General features: G+C 38.8%; 1 protein-coding gene and 1 long non-coding RNA gene across 9 annotated transcripts in view; one reads left to right on the forward strand and one right to left on the reverse strand.

The window, feature by feature from the left end:
* Nucleotides 1-518: 518 nt before the first annotated feature.
* On the forward strand, nucleotides 519-1,570 carry LOC122183244. The gene is made up of 3 exons (XR_006180168.1): nucleotides 519-649; nucleotides 1,112-1,205; nucleotides 1,304-1,570. It is a non-coding gene; the product is annotated as an uncharacterized LOC122183244 (long non-coding RNA).
* Nucleotides 1,571-1,688: 118 nt separating this feature from the next.
* The window catches only part of ESRP2 (epithelial splicing regulatory protein 2), a 44,003-nt gene continuing 26,621 nt past the window's right edge, over nucleotides 1,689-19,070 (reverse strand). For 3 of the 8 annotated variants that reach the window (XM_042877077.1, XM_042877078.1, XM_042877076.1), the window contains exons 8-16: nucleotides 18,368-18,478; nucleotides 18,055-18,187; nucleotides 17,840-17,882; nucleotides 17,078-17,379; nucleotides 15,310-15,531; nucleotides 14,236-14,434; nucleotides 13,248-13,440; nucleotides 12,113-12,290; nucleotides 1,689-3,081 (exon numbers count right to left, since the gene is read on the reverse strand). In XM_042877077.1, coding sequence (XP_042733011.1) covers nucleotides 2,923-3,081; nucleotides 12,113-12,290; nucleotides 13,248-13,440; nucleotides 14,236-14,434; nucleotides 15,310-15,531; nucleotides 17,078-17,379; nucleotides 17,840-17,882; nucleotides 18,055-18,187; nucleotides 18,368-18,478 — 1,540 coding nt within the window. In that variant the 3' untranslated portion in view covers nucleotides 1,689-2,922. Of the gene's footprint in view, nucleotides 3,206-5,638; nucleotides 5,751-12,112; nucleotides 12,291-13,247; nucleotides 13,441-14,235; nucleotides 14,435-15,309; nucleotides 15,532-17,077; nucleotides 17,380-17,839; nucleotides 17,883-18,054; nucleotides 18,188-18,367; nucleotides 18,479-19,070 lie in introns of all 8 variants that reach the window. The other 5 variants (XM_042877083.1, XM_042877084.1, XM_042877082.1 and 2 more) reach the window with 5 other exon arrangements.

Here is a 19,070-nt window from a genome sequence, read left to right on the forward strand (position 1 = left end):
CCAACTCACCTCAATCTCAGCTAATAAGCACGCAGCACCTTCTCCCAAAACTGGGAGCAACACACGAAAGGACAAACGTATCAGTAATTCCTATGTACAACCACCAGCGTCAAGCAAACAGGAACACGCAAATAAACTCCTCAATGCACTCTCTGCGATGTGGCAGGTCAAAAAATTCAATTGCAAAGAATAAACGCGCACACCAAAGACAAAAAAAAAAGTGAATTTCGACCTTACCGTGAATTCTCCAGCGCTGCAAGTCGTCATCTGGAAGCACGCGAGGGAAGCCGCGATCCGTTCGCACAGAGCTGTCGGCGTGAAGGCGGCCGCACCACGCAGCAGCAGCACGCGGCCCTCAGCAGCACGAGTCGCACCTGCTCCCGCGGCCTTTTTTTGCCCGCCCCGCACCGCCCCTCCCCTCGGCAGCACACAGCTGTGCCACGGCGCCTCGGGCCGCCAGCCGGGCCTCGGCTATCCGGGTTCACGTGCACGTGGAGCGCTGCTGGGCGAGGGAGGAAACCCGGAGCGGAGGGGACACACCACGGGGAGGCTGAGGCGGGTCAGCGCAGCCCGCTGCGGCTCCTCGAGGCTTCTCTCCCAACCCCGGCCTTACAGCCGACCGTCCTGGGGCAACCGACGAGGAAAAGAGGTCCGGAGGCTCGCAAGCCTCGTTTGCTTTTGATTTCGTGGGGCTTTGGCCACGTAGCCGGGGCCGAGCGGCCGCCGGGAGCAGCGGAGCACCGCCGCAGCCGGCGCTGAGGGGAGCAACGGCCGCAGCCTCCCTCAGCACTGAGGGTGTGGAGGAAGGCTCGCCTAGGAACAGGGAAGGGGCCGTAAGAAAGGAGATGCTCCCGGGTAAACGGAGCATCACTTCAGATAGCAGACAATCACGGATTTAATGCAGGGTACTAAGAGAAGAACAAGTCTTTTCAACTGCTGGCAAAGCCGCGAGATGTGGTCAACGGTGGTGTGGCACAATATAGCAGTGCAATAAACTGTCTGCTAAATAAGTTTCTACCTTCTGTACTCAGAAACACGAGAAGAGCAGTAATTATAATGGCGTGGTTCTACCTTCTGTGAAAGTTCCTCTCAGATTTGTTTCTGGTTGCAGGATTTGCCTGAAGCGAGCCTGCTGCTAACAGCCTCCGTAGAGCACCAAACAGCATCATCCATCACAGCTGTGAGCAGCAAGGCTTCACCTGGAGGTGGTAACGTTGACAGCAGCTGTGGCATGAGATAATTGGGTATGTTTGATTTGAACCATCTTAATCAGATGTTTCCCTCTTCATTTTTTTTTCTGCAGAAATTATATCGAGCTCTGTCACAACAAAAAGCAGCACTTGGATTACACAGAAAAGGGAATGACTCATCAGCAGTGGAAACTGTGTGCACTTTTGGATTTCAGGTTCCATACTAAATTTCTTCTGGCACCAGAATGAGAAGTGAGCATATGAAATGTTACAACACTCTCTGAGAAGAGTTCCACTGAAAAATAAGTGTTTACCACACACATTTCTGGCTTACCAGAACATTTGAAAAACAACAGACACCCCTACGCACTCCCTCACAAAATACATACACTCTTCTGAAGTCAAGGGGTGAACAGAGTAGATAAAAGGTTACTATGAGAAAATGATGCCCCGTGACATTACGTTAAAGCATAAGTTACTTTCAGAAACCAACACACATCGTAAGCATCTCTTTTATTCGTTGTAATATAAAGAAGCATACATCATTCAGTTCCTTTAAGTACAACGCATTGTACGCTAACAAAACAAACAAAAAAAAAATCAATCCAGACATCCATGAACATGTCACAAAAGGACTCATGTTTTGCTCTGCTGGTATTGCACTTGGAATAGTTTTGAAGTAAGGCACGGTAAAAACAAAGTCATTTAGTGCTTCTACAGCAGATGTCTTTTTTTTTTTTTTAAACACATGCTACATGACAAAGTACTTCTAGCTTATGTATATACACACAAAGAAAAAAGCATGCACTAGAGAATTTAGATTTCAACATATCTTGTTGTTTCATAATATACAAATAAAGTAGTTCAAAGATGTAAACAAATCGCATGCACATAAACTAGAGCAAAATCTTTAATACAGTATTTGAAAGCTATTATGCTTAAATAAAAAAATATAACTTATTAGTACTCAGGTTTATGTGCCATTTTTGTCCTGTAGAGATTAAAAATTTGGGGTTGGGTAGGGAATTCTGGTTGGGCACAGAGGATTCTTCCGTTTTTGCCATTGTTTTTATTTTTTGCTTTACACATTTGGCAGCAGTACATTGGTAGGAAAGACAAATATGGCTTTTGCAAAACAACATAACGAAAACATGAGAAAGCACAACTGTATTTGGGGTCCAGCATCCTGGTATTTTCCAATCAAGAACAACCATGAAAAAAAAAAAATCAATGAGCTATATGCTTTGAGTTGGGAATGCTACACATTCCAAAAGCCCTTTATAAAGACATTTCAATTCTACAAAAAACAGACACTTTGCCGAGTGTAAACTCTTAAAAACTAAACACAGAAGAATCTGAATGACTCAAGCTTCACTTTCCACTTCAAATGCTACTGAACAGGCAATAGGTTCCTCCCATGGCTGCGACAGCTGAAGTGCTATTAGACTGTCTTCAGAATTAACAAGTTGCCAATAAGGGGTTTGCTTATTTTCAAACAAGTACATAAGAGAATAAGTAAATTAACTGCATATATTTTCCTGTTGCTTTATCTTTGGCATACAATACACCCTTTTTCAAATTAAATACAGGACATGTACCATTCTACATTCCAACACAGCATGTTGAAAAGGCACATTTGACGCTGCAGGGGTGGCAAGGGAAGACTCCTTATTTTGTAAAAGGCACAGTGTTCAGCACGACATTCCTTCCCCATGCCCCAGAGTGTGTTTAGTTAGACCAGCAACAGTTCTACACAGCAGCCTCCCAGGAGCTGTCCATTTTTCTCAGCCACTGCTTTCTTAGCTAGATCCAGGCTTGGAAAAGTCACCAATGCCTCTCCACTGGGCTGGCCACTAAAGTTGTAAAGCATGAGGATGGAATCTGTGTGGAGCTGCAATGGTACAAAAAGACAAAAGGAAAATGTGCTATTAAAACCAGAGATGACATCTGGAACAGCAGTTTTTTCATTCTCTGTATCAGGTTCATTCCAGTCCTGTGTTTGCAGTGAAGAGCTTCTGGATGCAAGAATGAGAAAAAAAGAGAAGAGACCACAGATTAACAGAAATATGCTTTCAGCAGCAGCTCCTACTCTGCTGGTGTACTGAACAGAATGATGTAGACATAATTCCATGCAGAGTTTTTGCTAGAGAAGTAATTCAGCTTAAAGGTTGATCAAAAAGACTTAGACATTAATAAAGGATTAAAGGAGCAAGAAAATGTAAGCATTCAGAAGGTAATTCTTGTAATATGTGGACTACTGGCCAACTGACAAAGGCAGTAACAGCATGTGACTTGCATGCGAAGATTACAAAAAGAGACAGACGTATTACAGCTCTGTGTTGTGAAGATCCACTGATCTTAACCCAGGTTTACAAAGCAAGAAAGACTTCTCAGTGAAAGAAAGCTGAAGTACTGCACCAAATCTTACTGAACCAAGGAAAACTTTTTAATCATTTTAAGGAAGCTAAGAAAAAGACAGGATAGCAAATTAAATTAGTTATTTACTGCAGAGTGCACCTGCAGTGCCTGATATGGAAGACAGTTTCAAAATGCTGAGTTTAAAGCAGATGTGTCTGCTCCCCTGTGGTACCCAGCCATCTCTTACAGCACTGGAAACCTGTACAGGTTAAGTTCAGAAGTCCCACTTGTACACTGGACAGAAATGGATCTGAGTGAAATTTCTAAACAAAAGACTGAAGGATTAAAAAAAAAAAAAGCCCAGCATACAAGATTAGTCTGTTGCAGAATTCAGTGCCAAACAAAACACACAAGCTATGCTGCAAGGCCAACCATTTTAGGAGTATTTTCCTGACTTGAGTTCATGTGACATATGCCCTCCTGAGCTTATGAAGGATCAAAATACTGAAGTTGAATAGAATTCATGTATGCCTCACTGTCTGAAATGAATACTAGACTTCTCAGTTATTATCAGAAGAAGTTTTTGATCAGCTTTACATTCAAACATAGAAAAATAAAGCAACACATGCCGGAGCTTCACAAACCCAAATATTTGGCAGGCAATAAAATCATTCTTAAAGATAGAAGCAACAACATATTTTAGAAACTAAAAGCATGGACATAGCATAAGGACAGCTAGCACAGACTTCACATCCATTTCATTTTATAAAGTTAGTTAAGAAATAGCATGCAGGAAGAAATTCAAAGACAAAACATCATGTCTGAAGCCCAGTTCAGATTTAGAAATAAACTGAGTTTTATTTCAGAATGACACTGTGCTCAAAGAGAAAAATTGCACAAATCTGAGATAGTCTGCTCTAAAATAGCTCTTTAGTGCTGATCCTTGTAACAGCAAGTCATTTTCTGCTGGTCCTCTATTTAAGCTAAACCATGCTGTTAAAAATCAGTTGAAAACATACATGGAGCATAGTTAGACTGCTGAGCACAGAAGACAGCAGGAATGGTATCTATAATCTTTGAAGTATGTAGAATTCACATTGAGCTACTCTACAACTTCTTTTCTAGTCAAAGACCATTTCCATCTAATACACAGTAGAACCCTATTGCTGGTTGGATTTCCAGAAAATCTGGGTAAAAGAAGAGAGACAAATGGATTGTCCCAGTCTGCATAAACACAAAAATGCTCCAAGTAGTAGCAGGTATTCTGCATACCACAGAAAATGCAGCCTCTGCTCCGTCTTCTCCTTAGCAGATCTAATAGTAACATTATAAAGCAAGTAATTCAAAAACAACTGAGCAAATGCTGATTATATGAGAGTAGTTACGTTGATTACGGAGGGCATGAACATACTGCTATTAAGGCAAAGTATTTGATTACCCTTTTGTTGCACTGAAACTTTTTTTAAACCCTCCAAAAGGGGGAAAAAATCCCACAGCAACTAATCAGTAGCATTTTGAATGGAATACAATAGAAATGATTAATTGCACCTAAGTATCAATGGCATTTCTCTTCAAAGTATATGGTAGTACTGAAAAGTATGCCATTAGTTTGTGGTATTAGAAAACCACTATACCAAAAAATCTCTCCTAAAAACAAAACAAAACAAAAAAAGTAGTTCACATTTCTGCAGTGAGATCAAGAGGCAGAGAAAAGATCCAGAGGTTTGGGAATTTTGTGCACACATTCTATAGTCACATCAAGAAAAAAAAAAAAAAAGACCATCTGCCTGTATGTTAGATACTGGACTGAAAGCTTTACATGAAAACAAACATTTTTGGAAGGCTAACACACTATCTGAGCAAAACCAGGCAATCTCACCACAGCTACTCCACCAATTACAGATCATGATTGGCCTTTTTGCTTAGGTTAGTAGATTATTTTTTTTTTAATAGGACAAAAGCAAAAGATTAAAGCAAGGATCCTGACGCAAGCTAAGAAGGGGGGAAAGAAAACAAAAACTGCATCAAGAAACCCTGCTTTAGCTTCCCATACACCATTGGAGATCCAGTTGCTTCGAGTTGCATCTTACCTTCTTTGGAAGTTACAAAGAGTTACAAACAGACCCACTCTTTCGGTGCTTGTAACACACTCCTTGCTTGTTCGCTCAGCTGAATAAGGCCATTGTAGTCATCAGGTGCATACTACAGTACAAGTGTGACATATGATAATCAGCAAGAGAAGGAACAGTTCTGGTACAGCAAGCCACACAGGCTATCATTTGCAACCACAATTAAGAGCATTAGCTATAACAACTGGCAGGAGACAGTGAATTTGACAGATGCTATTTTTAAGCAAGATTGAAAAACAACCATCAACTGAATTACTGGTTGTAAAAATGCAATTGAAGTATAAGCACGTGGGGAATATTCTGAACTGTGTATTTGAGCTGCTCCTAATTAACAAAAGGAAACAGTTTAGACCATGAAGTATTCCTTTTCAACTTGTACTCATGAGACAGCATTAGTTAACAAATATTTTAAGTCTGCACAATCACGCTCCAGAAATGACTCTCACTGGGACAGCTAAGCATCTTTCAGCATGCATACTGGGATTAGAAGTGTACAGATCTCATTCAGATCTTCTATGCAGTCATGGAAATAATCTGCAGCTTCTCTAGTGCAGAGTACTAAACACACTTCAGCTGTATAAAATACTTGCATTATACAGACTTGACATCAACATAGCCAAACAAAAATGATGTCCCAGCATGAATGTACTTAATAGATTTTTTCAAAGGCATTTATACTAATATAGCTTATTTCCACATAAAAAAAGAAAAGCTACTCAGATTAACTGCATCACAACAGACTTGTAGAATATTTCAAATAAAAACACTGGCTGCACAGTACAGTCACACCAAGGAATAGAAGATAAAACCCCCACATATGTGGGTTTTATTTAAGAAATACTTGAGATCTTGAATCTGAACAGTTATCATGCACACTGCCGGGGAGCCTGGTACAAATATGAGATCTATGATCAGAAGGATTATCTTGGGAAACATGGAACATTGTTTTGCATGTCTCTCATTGTCTCTCCAAACTGACATATCCTGGAAAAGGACTGAGCATACCTGCACATGCTACAAACGCTACTGGAGTGGTTCCTGTAACCCAGATGACAATGTCTACCACAACTCAAGTTACAGAACAACCTTTCAGTGGCAAGGAGAGTTTTCTATGTCCCCGAAAATGGTTTTGCATTAATATTTTTTAGAAGATTGCCAAATGCACACAAAGTACACATACTGCTTTCTTTGATATTTTTATAACACAAGAAGTCTCCTGCCAGCTTAGGGAGGAAATGATACTATACTTGGGTGTACAATACACATTGTATTCATCCAAAGCGAAGCTGAAGAAAAAAAACAAAACCAAATCAACCATCACAATATACACCTTCCACAGAGAACAAAAACCAAGAGCCCAGAGAACAAAAAAGAAAAGAGACTCTCAGAATTTTTACTACTATTTCTAGCCACCTCTTACATCTAGAACCATGCCAGTAAGTAAAAGACAAATATAAGAAGTATTTTCCAGATAGTCTCTGCCAGGGCAACCAGAACGTGCAAATATTAGATTTATCAGTTCCCAGACCTGCCCTTGAAACAAATCTACAAAATGTAAGTTTACTCTTTGGAAAGAATGTCTCAAGATAGTACATACTTTAGATTATCAGTAGATGTATAGTAAGTAAAGGTCTACAATTTCTACTGAGGGCAAGTGTTCAAAACACAAGCAATGAGGAAAACATGAAAGTAGGAAAATTACCCAGCAAAGAAACATGGAAGTTGTAGCTTAGGCCTAGCCATAGGCCTGAAAAAGAAAATGGAAATAAAAATACCTAATGATAGAAGTAGCTTTCAATCACAGCAAGTGAAAGTGAGATTGCATTTAATTAAAGCATAAGTTATGGAATAGTAAATTATTCAAATTTACAGGTTACACAAAAAGAACTATTGCAAACGAAGACAGGAAAAAGAAGTGGGGAACAAAAACATGTGAATGAAATAGAAACTACCTTAGTTTGCCTGATTAAAAACACAATCGTGAATACTTCTGATTCTGTTCACAATTCAGAAACCCATGCAAAATAAAAACATCAAACAACTCAGGATGGACAGTGTAAAATCCAGGCTGAATCTATAATCCCAGTGCTCCAAATGAAAATACTGTTCTGCTGGTGGCCAAATTCTGCTTCCATTTAGATCTGAGAAATTCCACCCAGCGATTTAAACGCCTCGTACGACCAGTTGCAACTTCACTGAGCTAGGTTCTAGAGCTTGCTTGCCATAAGTATTACTGAGACAATATGAAACTTCATACTGTATTTTTGAACTCTACCCTTAACAGACAAACAATCAATAAGAAATACTGCAATAGTTGCCTTTAAATGCAATAAAATTATAAGCATATCTCATTGTTCCAGTCTCCAGTATCCTCCTTATCATCTCAGTCCCACCTTCTTTGCTTCTCTGAACTGAAACACAGCTTCTTTCCTCAGACTGCTGCCTTTTCACCTGCTGAGCCCATGGCTCTTCAAGGGCTGGGCTGAAGTTGATGCGAAGAGTTCCCCTCCATCCTAAATGATCCTGTGATTCAGAAGCAAGCAGTTTCTCCCCCACATCCACTCAGCGGGGACAGGGGGATGCATGATGACAGAAGGAATATGCATACATACTGAACAAAGGGGACTGAAAAACAGGGACATTGACAGACATTGTCAAAAGTAAAGCAAAACAATGCTTGCTGAAGAATGTGTTGTTTCTTAATAGAGCCAGTGAATTATTGTACAAGTGTATCTACCCTTCTAGGTATTAACATTTGAATTGGCAGAGGCATTTCAACTCATGTATATTAAATAACACTATAATATTAAATAGTATGTATTATAATAATCTTTAATAATATTAAGTGGCAGATGTATATTAAAAAAAACAACAACAAACACCTCTGTCCTAAAAGAGATGACGAAAATCACAGCTTGGAGTACTGCCTTACTTTGCTGCATCAAACGCAGGAGGCAACTGACAGAAACTGTAACCACTAATTTACTAATCCCATGCTCACAGAGGCTTTACCTACAAGAACAAAGTTTCAGAAAGAAGATAAATTTAGGAACAAAGCAACAGTAAGTGGGATTTCTCCATCGTATCCCCTTATTCCCTTCCCTGGACCGAAGGTGCTGCGCCAAGAACAGGCACACAGACAGTGGCTATCCCTCTCTGACTATGGAGCATCAGATTTCAAAAGGAACCCAATGGAAAGAGAGAATAGTTCTTTGTTCAAACATGCATTTCGGAGAAAAAGAACTAGTCCTTAAGAAGTCTGTAACAATGAAGCCTGCTGTCCTGATACAAGGGAGAAAGGTTGTTAATGTTCTTGGAATTTAGCCATCCATCCTTCCCCCTCTACCTCCTTATTACGGTTTTAAGTACAACTTCCCACTCCAGCAAGTCTTGAATTTTGGGTCCCTGAAGAGTTGGAGGATTAACACACTGCAAGTTCTATACAGCTGCAGATAAAAGGCATGTAAGCCCACTACATTTTTAAAGAACCGCTGTCCACTTTGAATTATAAACACTTTTTTTTTGTTGTTAATGATCTTCCCCTCTTCAAGCATCTTTTAGCTACAAATCCTGTACATGACTGGAGTGAAATCACCGGCCCAGCTACAACAGAACACAACTTAGAAAAAACAAACAACAGTTTAACAGAGTAATTACTAAATCAGAAAGTTTTAATACTGGCTATTTTAAATGTTACAGTGCACTACAACATCATACAGAAAGGTGATTGGGAAAGTTACTATCTCCAAGATTCGCTATTAAGATTATTCACAAGCTTTCTAAGATTGTTTAATGCAAAATGCATTAAACACATGCAAGCTGGGAGGAATTTTCAATGGTAAAAACAACAAAAAAAGCATAACTATAGGAAGAAATTGAGCTATGTGAACCACTCAACAAGAGAACTGTGCTGATAAAATAATTGAAAATGGAAATAAGTGATAAAATGCTGATCTGCAGATGTTTACGTTATTTACTATTAGAAGCATGTACTGATGTTGAGACCAGCTTGTTAAAGCCCATTATACACAAAGACTGTCTTTTATGAGGCAGGTCTGGTACAGAAGGTGTTTTCACTTCAATAGCAACGTGTGCATACATGCAATATATGGAGCCCATGAAGACTGAAGGAAGAAAACAGAGCGTAAAGCAGGAACTCAAAAACTTGTTCCTTTCAGACAAGGAGAAAAAAAATCACCCTTCAATTTCAGCTTCTCCAATCTGTTTCCCAAGCCCATTGAATACCAACATCAATTAGTTATGCAGAGATTAAAACCATGCCCAGAACACTGACAATTATTAAGGGCTCACTTTATAAGTGACCAGAAGCATCGAGCAATACATCCTTGGGCAGCAGCAGTAAGTGAAATACATAACATGAGGAGGAGGAGAAGGGAAAAAAAAAAAAAAAGAAAATTAGTATTTCCTCCAGAGACTCAATATTGTCCCAGTAAAGCAAGTCACCACCTCAGTTTTCCCCTAAAGGAATGAGGGATTATAAAACTAGCATTACCACATGTGGGATCCAAGAACAATTCAAAATAACTCCTTGGCTCCTTTAAGATATTGAACCCGAGCTCATTTGGACAACATCTTCTAAAGAAATCAAAGAGGTGACCAATTTAATAAAGTAACTGATGACGACACAAGGTTGCAGCAGAAGAATATAAATTGCTTTCACATTGTGGTAAAATTTCTATTAATTTCAAACATTTAACTGTGCAATCAAATGCTACAAGCTAATCTCTAAATGCAGAAAAAAGTACAAGGTCAAATGCAGTACCAGACCCAAAGTCCAGCTTCACTAAACTGAAGATGTAGTGGATGAAGATATTGGAAGTCACCGACTTGCTCCAATCCCAGGATAGGACCATGTCCTTTTTCAACAGCACACTTACACTTCTGGCTGAATTTCAGTTTAGAAAACTCAGTCCTCACTTAAGGTTTTAATTCAGCCACTGTCTATCCATCAAAAAAACCCAGTCAGGTGAAAAAGAGTGAAGTATCAACAGATAAGAAACAAATTATTATCGCTCTGTTGGGGAGGAGGTGTAAGAAGGGGGAGAGAAAAGGGAATAAATCCATAAACACCTGATTTAGTTTTAACTCTGTAGATGCTCTGTTGAAGAAAAATCCTTAAAGATACAACTAAGTTCAGCATGTTCTTAGCGTGTCAAAAATTCAGCACACCTGTTACAAATTGACCCTCACATTTTTCCACTGAAAAAAACATGTATGCAAAATTATTTGTGAACATAACTGTAACATTTTAAGAGATGCCTCAAGAGGCACGTATCTTCCAAATACTTAAAACTGAGGACGTATATATTTAAGTACCTGTTCATATTCTGCATACATTTGCATAGCAAATACCTGGTTCTACAAACTAATGCCTACTGTCCTTCAGGATGAAAAAAAATATATCATGCCTGAATGTTTCATGTTAACTGCTAAACAAATATGCTCAACAAAACAAAACAATTCCAGCCTTTAACAATACCACTGTTCACCAACCTACTGAATTTTCTAAGACAAACTCATGCAAAAATTGCATTCTTTTTATGAATACCACTTAACAGGTGCTCGAGACACTCCAAGCAGATTCTAAGTCAGGTCTTCTGAGTAGTACCAAAGGAAAGCTCTGGCATTTGTGCAAATGTTGTCACCCAAACAAGATAAATACTCATCAGAATACACACCACACTCAATTATCTTCCATTTTAGTAAATATCTGATGACAAAACATAGATATATGTAGATACAATATCCTCCAAGATCAAAAGAAGATGACATGGAAAGACCCATTCCACAAATTCAAATATAGACTGCTGAAAAAAAAAGTCTTTGCACATGGTAGTTTTTTTGTTTTGTTTTGTTTTGTTTTTATTTTACTCTAGGAGATGAATTTCTATGCTTTCCTACTGATACAGTATTGAAGCAGCAGGTACTGACTGAAGTTACCTATAGCAGCACTTAGCATACTTGCTATCAGTACAACCCGCGTTGGAGAACACTGTTCTCTTCAGGTTGCAGTGTAATGCAGTTGGAATAGCTGTAATGCAAATGTGTTTATTTTGCTTATAGGCATGTGTTGCTGCCTACAAGCAAAACAAATGGCCCAAGCAAGAGTTTGACACTGGCACCTCTCCTCTTTTGTAACCTGGGTGTGGCGACTTGCATCGCAGCCTGTTAACTAGAACTCTGTTCTGAGCAGTCTTTAACAAGTCTTTCATGTGAGCACTAGATCGTTGCCTTCAAATTCAGTTGTGTTTATTACATAAAAAATAGAGCAAATTTTACTACTACTGTCTGTCAATTAAATAACGCTGAAATTGTATACTTGTTGATCAATTTCCAAAAGCAGTCTTGCTTGGTTTGATCATTACTTAAAGGTATAAATAAAACATCAGGGAGGGAGAGTGACTTCACACTAACCTGGTATCCCTGGAAGAAACTTAGAATCTCCTTCATTCCTGTGTTATATGGCAAACCCTGCATTCGGACTAATGCTCCAGGCTGGGGTAGAAGTGGAGTGTGGGTGGCAGTGGCAGCAGCAGCTACAGCTCCTGGAGGAGCTGTAAGATATCCCACTGTGGTAGGGGATACTGGAGGACTATAAGAGAGAAGAGGCAAAATTGTTATCAAAAGAAATAACTGATTTTAGCACGCAGAGAAAAACTGAGAGTTCAAATATAAGAATAAGGTTAAAAAAAAAAAAAAAGGTAACAAGCAGCTTTGATATAGAAACTTTGTCAATTTTTCCAACTTCTCTTCAGCATTTAATGACTTGCAGAAGGGACATAGAGGAAAACAGCCAGCATTTGTAGTTGATAAGGTAAAAAAAGCAGATGTTCCACTGGGGAGGAGAAAAACGAGCTGCAGATGACTTCTTCTAAGATCATTAACAAAACCATGAAGAAAGCATGGGAGAAAAATTGTAGAACGAAGATCAAGGGAAAAAAATCTGGTGCTTTTAAGCCACAAAAAGTGAGTAAAGCAGTATCTCCATTCAAGGCCCATCTGACAAGTTACCATGTACTCAGGCTATTGTCATGAGCCTAGGAAGAGCCAATAAACTATTTCCCCACAGATCCAACCACCAGGCTACAGTGAACCATCTTGATAACATCAGTGAGGGAAGAAAGGCGGAGATAATTTGCTCTGTATACAAAGTATTTTTTTGGTCTCATTGATATAAGACATTTAAGTTAGTATGTATCTATTATAAGCCTTTCAGTATGAAAACAGTATTGTAAGTACAACATCAAGCTAAGAGAAGACAGTAGAGGCATGGCTTCGTATTTAGCCAAGAAATAGAACTGCCTTGATGACATCACATCAATGCCAAAAATGCTGCTAAACATTAGAATTACATTATTGCGAGGTTCAACCAGATCCTATGGAGAAGGGTGAGCATCATTAAAAGGCCACAGAGTAGTTAAAATGTCTCCACTGATCAACAATTTCTCAGCATTTATCTACAATTTAAATAGCTATTGAAAGGTAATTACACAGCTGCCTAATCTATCGCAATAAAATGACAAGAGAAGCAGCCGAGTCTAGGGGATACCTGGGATAGTAAGCTGTGTAGTTCATATAAAGCTGAGCAGCCTGAGCTGGGTAGTAGGTAACAGCTGGAGGAGCAGCAGCTGAGGCCTGGGGAGTCCTTGCTGTTGGCAAGAGGGCTTGTGGCTGGTAAAGCGCTGCTTCTGCTGGGATCACAGCTGCTGTTTGAAAAGCAGCATAAGCTGGTGGAGAAAGACCTAAAAACAAACCAGGATATGAGAACAAAAAGCAGTCAGAACGCAGATCCCTGGCTTTAAGAAAGGACTTGCTCATCCCAGTGAGCTTAACATCCAGGTATGATTTATGAACACATACAAATATTGTTCTCTAGCCTCTCCCTGAGCCGCATTTCCGCGAAAGAAAACTGTAGCATTTGAAGCGAGTTCTTCCTAAGAGTTCACAACTCCTACAGTTGAGCACCCCTGTCTATATGTAAATGGTAAGTAGGGAACTTCAGAGTTATTCAAAGAAAGCATAAAGCCATGTGCATAGAGAAAGCAGGCGTGCACACCAACACACCCTTTCTTCTTTCTAACAGAAGTCGTTCTCTGTGAGACAAGAGAACCATAATTAGCTATACCCAAAGAGTACCTTCTTAATGCTCTAAAGCAAGACAGAAAGAGCACTCATTGACAGCTAGAGTACAGAATTATTCCCTTTTTAAAAATCCCTCTAATTCCAAGTAGATTTCACAACAAGCAAGTCCACTGCAGAGCTCAGAAGAACAGTACACCCACAAAAAGCAAAGTGTGCAACTATTTCACTGGCAAGGCCTTGCTGCCCTCTATGCACCACCGAAAATTCAATAAAAAAAAATGCCTCCAATCAGTCCCATTATTGCCCAGAGGGAACAATTCCAATCTCAGCATGTATACAGATGAATGATTATTGATCATGGCAAAACCCAAGTCAAAAGGCGAAAGGCCACAAAGCTTCAGCACCTACCACATATCAGCCTTTAGCAGCAGAGAGCAGAAGAAATGCAGACTTACATGGTAACTTACATGGCGGTGGGGATAAGCCACTACGATTTAAAGTGCCACCCATTAAAACAAAGTTCATCTCCTCTCCTGAACACTGGAATACTTCCACATAACGGTCCTTCATCATTTTTTTGTGACATTTTTGAGCCACCATAAAGGCTTTGTCAGCAGATTTCATTTGGATAAAAGCATCACCTGATGGTCGTCCCTTTGGAAAAGAAAAAGCAATAAGCTAATGTGTAATTTAACCATTCAGAACACAAGAAATGCAAAAAGTCCCAAGATAAATACCTACTTACATATTGTTCTTCTGTATCTAGTACTAATAAGTCAATCATTACTTTTAGAAGCAAAAAGGCAAGACTTAGGTATCCATCACCCAGTTAACTTAATACTACCTCCTTCTGCAGAAAAAAGACTAGAGCTAACATTCACATTACATCAGGCCACACTTGATCTTTTCCGTTTGAATTTCCAACATCTCCAGGAGATGAAGATGCTGTAGATCTCTCTCATTTATTTACACAAAGAGTAGCATCTCAATGCTTCTGTGGTCAATGGTGCTTATTCTTGACTCAGGAAGACAAGTTAAAAAATATCCTTATAGCTGCACCAATAAAATATACCCAAAACATAAGTTAAATAAGCAGCTTCCTTTAAACTCCAGTAAGTCTTTAGTCATGTTAGAAAAAGAAGTCCAAAAATGCCACTCAAACAATGCAGCTACCACTGAATTAAAAAAAAAAAAAAAAAAGCCATTTCTATTCTGTGTATTTCCAGAACTTGTCTGAAACACAAAGGACTATTTCAAGGCAGCCTCCAAGACAAAGCTATTGTAACAAGTCCTGCCACAAGCATCGTCCTCCCCTACCTTAAGCCTACACGTACAGAAAGGAAAACAGATACGTATGTAGAAGGGAGGGCACAATGTGGGAGAAGAAAAGACATATATTGAAGTATTTTCTCAAAATTATAGAAGACCTAAGGCATAGCAAATAATAGGTAGGGTACCATGACTTCTAACCATCTCCAATAACTGGAAATAACATCTTCAATAACTTAGCTTTCATGCAGTGCTGTTACCTGTTGATTAAGGACCATGTGAACTCCATGAGGCTTTATATCAGCTGTGGCATCTCCCATGAAGTCCAGGATATCATCAATGCCAGCAGTGTAAGGAAGGCCTCTAAGCCGGACACAGTCCCGTATGCTACCCGTGGCAATTGTATATGGTGGGGGTATAACAGGAATGATGGGAGTTGGGAGGGTGGGAATAAGAGGTGTTGACATGTATCGATTAAGTACCTGTAAGGAAAAAAACACTTGGATAGAGATTTACACAGCATCTAGTTAAGCACAAATCAGTTTCCACAACGCTATTTCATACAGTTCAATAAATCCACGTCCAACATCAGAGAAAAACATTTTCTTAAAACAAATTTCTGTGGGCAGCTTTCTGTTGGGCGTTTCAAATTCATAACTCAGAAGGAAGACAATACAGATCTGACATATTTAACCTGCTAGACTCTACTAACAGACTTTTGTAAGTTCATTACATTAAAAGATAACAGTTCATTTCTGACCATCCCAAAAAGAAGCATTTGGGAACAACATTTTCACTAATATATCAGTACTGCCACTTACAGTTTTTTCTTAGATTAGGATAAATTAAAGCCAGCCAATTTAAAAGAACTGAGACCTGAAATAAATGACAAGTAAAAAGCCCAGCTCTAATTCATTCATAAAGCTAACAGGTTAATAAACAAAGACCCTTGTTTAACCAGAAAAACTATCTTGAGGCACAGGGTTTCTGAAATGAAGGTAAGAGCTATAGGAGGCCTTGATCTCAACATTTTATTTTCTCTTGACTCATCCCACGTGACAAAGGGAACAACTTACGATTGGGATCTATTGCTGAAAGATGTATTTAACAGTGATTATCAGAAACACCTTCCACTGAAAGAGGCACCAAATGAAGAGATTACAAATCTTTAGCTTTGTCAGTAACGATTCAGCAAAAGGAATTCCTCTCAATAGGAGTCTCTTTCTCAAGAATCTATTCTCAAAACACATTTCAGGCCAGAAATATATTATATACTTATATATTTTTAAAATATATTATATATATAAAAGGCTATATAAATACAGCCACTGTTTTCTCAAAGGCCAGATGCAATCTTATAATAGCGCTTTTTGGCATTATTAGTCTAGAAATACTCTGTCAGGCAGAGAAATTTAGTATGTGATTCAGTACAAAGTTGGTGGTGCCAAAATAAACTGGTGCTTTACTGGTTTAAGAAGATGGTAATAGGAACTGGTGAAAGAAAAGAGGAAAAATATTGGAATTGATTGAGAAACATCTCACTTCCTTTCGCCAGACATGAGATACCTGCAGCTAATTCTTAGCATCCAACAAAACAACTGTAGCAAAAGCTATTTTAATGTAGCTAGATTTAAATTTTGCATTCAATTCTGTGCACTGGAGATGAGTTTAAAGACAATATTGCAGCGTTTCAAGTATTACTACCACGTAATTACTACAATCTTGAACTTTTCTAGTATAATTTTTCAGGTTCCAGATTAATTAATTTCTTTTAATTAATTAATTGATTTAATTATTTAAAATAATCCAATAATTACTTTATGGTCTGAGAAATGTGACAGTAAAAAAAAAAAAAGAAAAAAAAATTTACACAATTTTCCTTGCCAATCAGTAAGCATATTTCCCTTCCCAGAAGTAAACACCTTTAGTATATCAGACTCCCACACTTGTCCACAGGATATTTGTGTGCAAGTACTGAAAGGAGTCTTTAACTGTTAAGTTTTGAGTTTCACAGCCAATAGTTACAACCTGCTGAACTTCTGCTGCTGTGCTCCTGAAGAGTTCAATGTAACGCTTCCCAAGTATTTCTTTGTGCTTTTTAAGTGCATTCTGTGCATATTCTTCACAGGAAAACAACACAAATGCATCTCCTGTGGGCCTGCCATCTGGGTACTTGACAAAGAGAAGTCCTTCTTTCCCTCCTGTGACTGGACACTCTGGCCCCAGGAATCCTAAAACATCCTCCTGAGTAGCAGTGAATGGAAGACCTCTCATCCGGATGATAACTTGATTCTCTTTAGATAAGAACTGAGCCACTTCATTGGAGGTACCTAGTACAAAGAGAATAGTGCATGGACAGCCAATTCCATAGGACACAGGAGCAGATGCACATTAAGGAGCAACACAGCAGTAAGTAGCTAGCAAGAAACCCACAGAAGACCAGAAGCACTACTTACTCCCAAACTGATTTATCTTAAAGTGGACCCTCTTACCCCTAAAGTTGTTCATATTTTAATGAAATTGAAACAAATAAGAGATTAATGTCAGGTACAAAGATAATTCTGCTGCAAAGGCTCCTCTTCCTCTCAGCAAACTGAGCCTGCTAAGATCACAGTCCAAACGCTCACAGCTTTAAGTCAACCAAATGAAAGCAAAGTTTCACAGGGTCAAGGAATCTTAGACAGCAAAGCAGGAAAAGCTACCTCAGGAATTACTTATGCCCTCAGCCAACAGAGAAATCAGAACTATAACAATTTAATGAAAGTAACACTGAGCTCCATGATCACTTACCTCCTGCAATTTTTAAGAATTCTTCCCCAGTTGCTTTGTAAACCTTAAAGAAAAAAAAAACCATGAAAATTACAACATTCAACTCTTTCGTGTGTGAGGCAGTGTATTTTGCTTACTTTGAGCAACTTAGGAGCACACCTTGTTCTTCTTTAAAATCATACTCTAAAATAGTCAGATTGCTTTTCAAATATTTGTTTCAAGTTGCTACTTCTTACCTCAATGTATCTGCTACCCATGTGATGCTTATGTCTTTCCAGTGCCAGATCTCTCTGTTCAGAATTGACAAATCGAACTAATGCTTCACCATTTCTTCTTCCTTGAGCATTCAGACAAAGGGCCACGCCACCTCTGGAACGTAAAGCCAACAAATTAAGCAGTGTGATGTTGGATCTCACGCCGTTTGTCACTTTCTCAGCTTCTGCGCAGGGGAAACATTAGCATGGACTTCTGAGAGAGAACGCGCTAAATATTAAACACACACGATGTTAAAGAAAGTGATAAAGGCAAAACAAGTTCTTATCTTCTTACTTGGCAATATTGAGCCCTTTGAAGAATCGGGCAATATCTTGGTCTGAAGACTGCCACGGCAAACCTCTAGCACGTATTACCGTCTCGCTATCCACTGTTTCTGATTTGCTGCTGCACAGAAAGAAAAATAAATTTGTAAAATTAAACTTTTGTCTAGGTTTCCCATTATCTTATCAAATTTCCATTTAAATTGAAAATCTAGAGTATATTCATCGTTGAGATTCTTCAATTCTGCTCATTTTAGTAAAGAAAACAAAGATAACTGGGATAATCCCTTCAGATACACAATGCCCAAGGTGTGTTGTCATCACATCCAGTTCTTTAAGAAAAATAAGAAATGTCTCAAACTGAAGTAATAAGGAGCTTCCACATTTCATTCAGAAGTTCTAACAATCTTCAGATTTTATCCTAAATCCTGAAATCATTGTATATGATTATGAAGCAGTCCTAAATGTGAATTTATATTATTTATGCTTAGTATATTTGATTCTACAGTTCATGAAGTATATTTGAAAACTGAGAACTGCTCTGCTTGTTGTCGGCCTAAGCCAAATTCAATTTAAATCGGAAAAAAAAAAGGAGGAAAAAAGATTGCAGAAAAGCAGAGCTGTCTGTCTAGAAAACGAGCCCACAACAAGAGATCTGCATACAGTCAAAATGCCTCCAAAGTTGTAATTCAAATCAAAATATGGTACAGGGAAAT

Source organism: Lagopus leucura, unplaced genomic scaffold (genome assembly GCF_019238085.1).
Source record: "Lagopus leucura isolate 7727_CA_CO unplaced genomic scaffold, USGS_WTPT01 Super-Scaffold_100017, whole genome shotgun sequence".
In the NCBI taxonomy this organism is placed as follows: domain Eukaryota; kingdom Metazoa; phylum Chordata; class Aves; order Galliformes; family Phasianidae; genus Lagopus; species Lagopus leucura.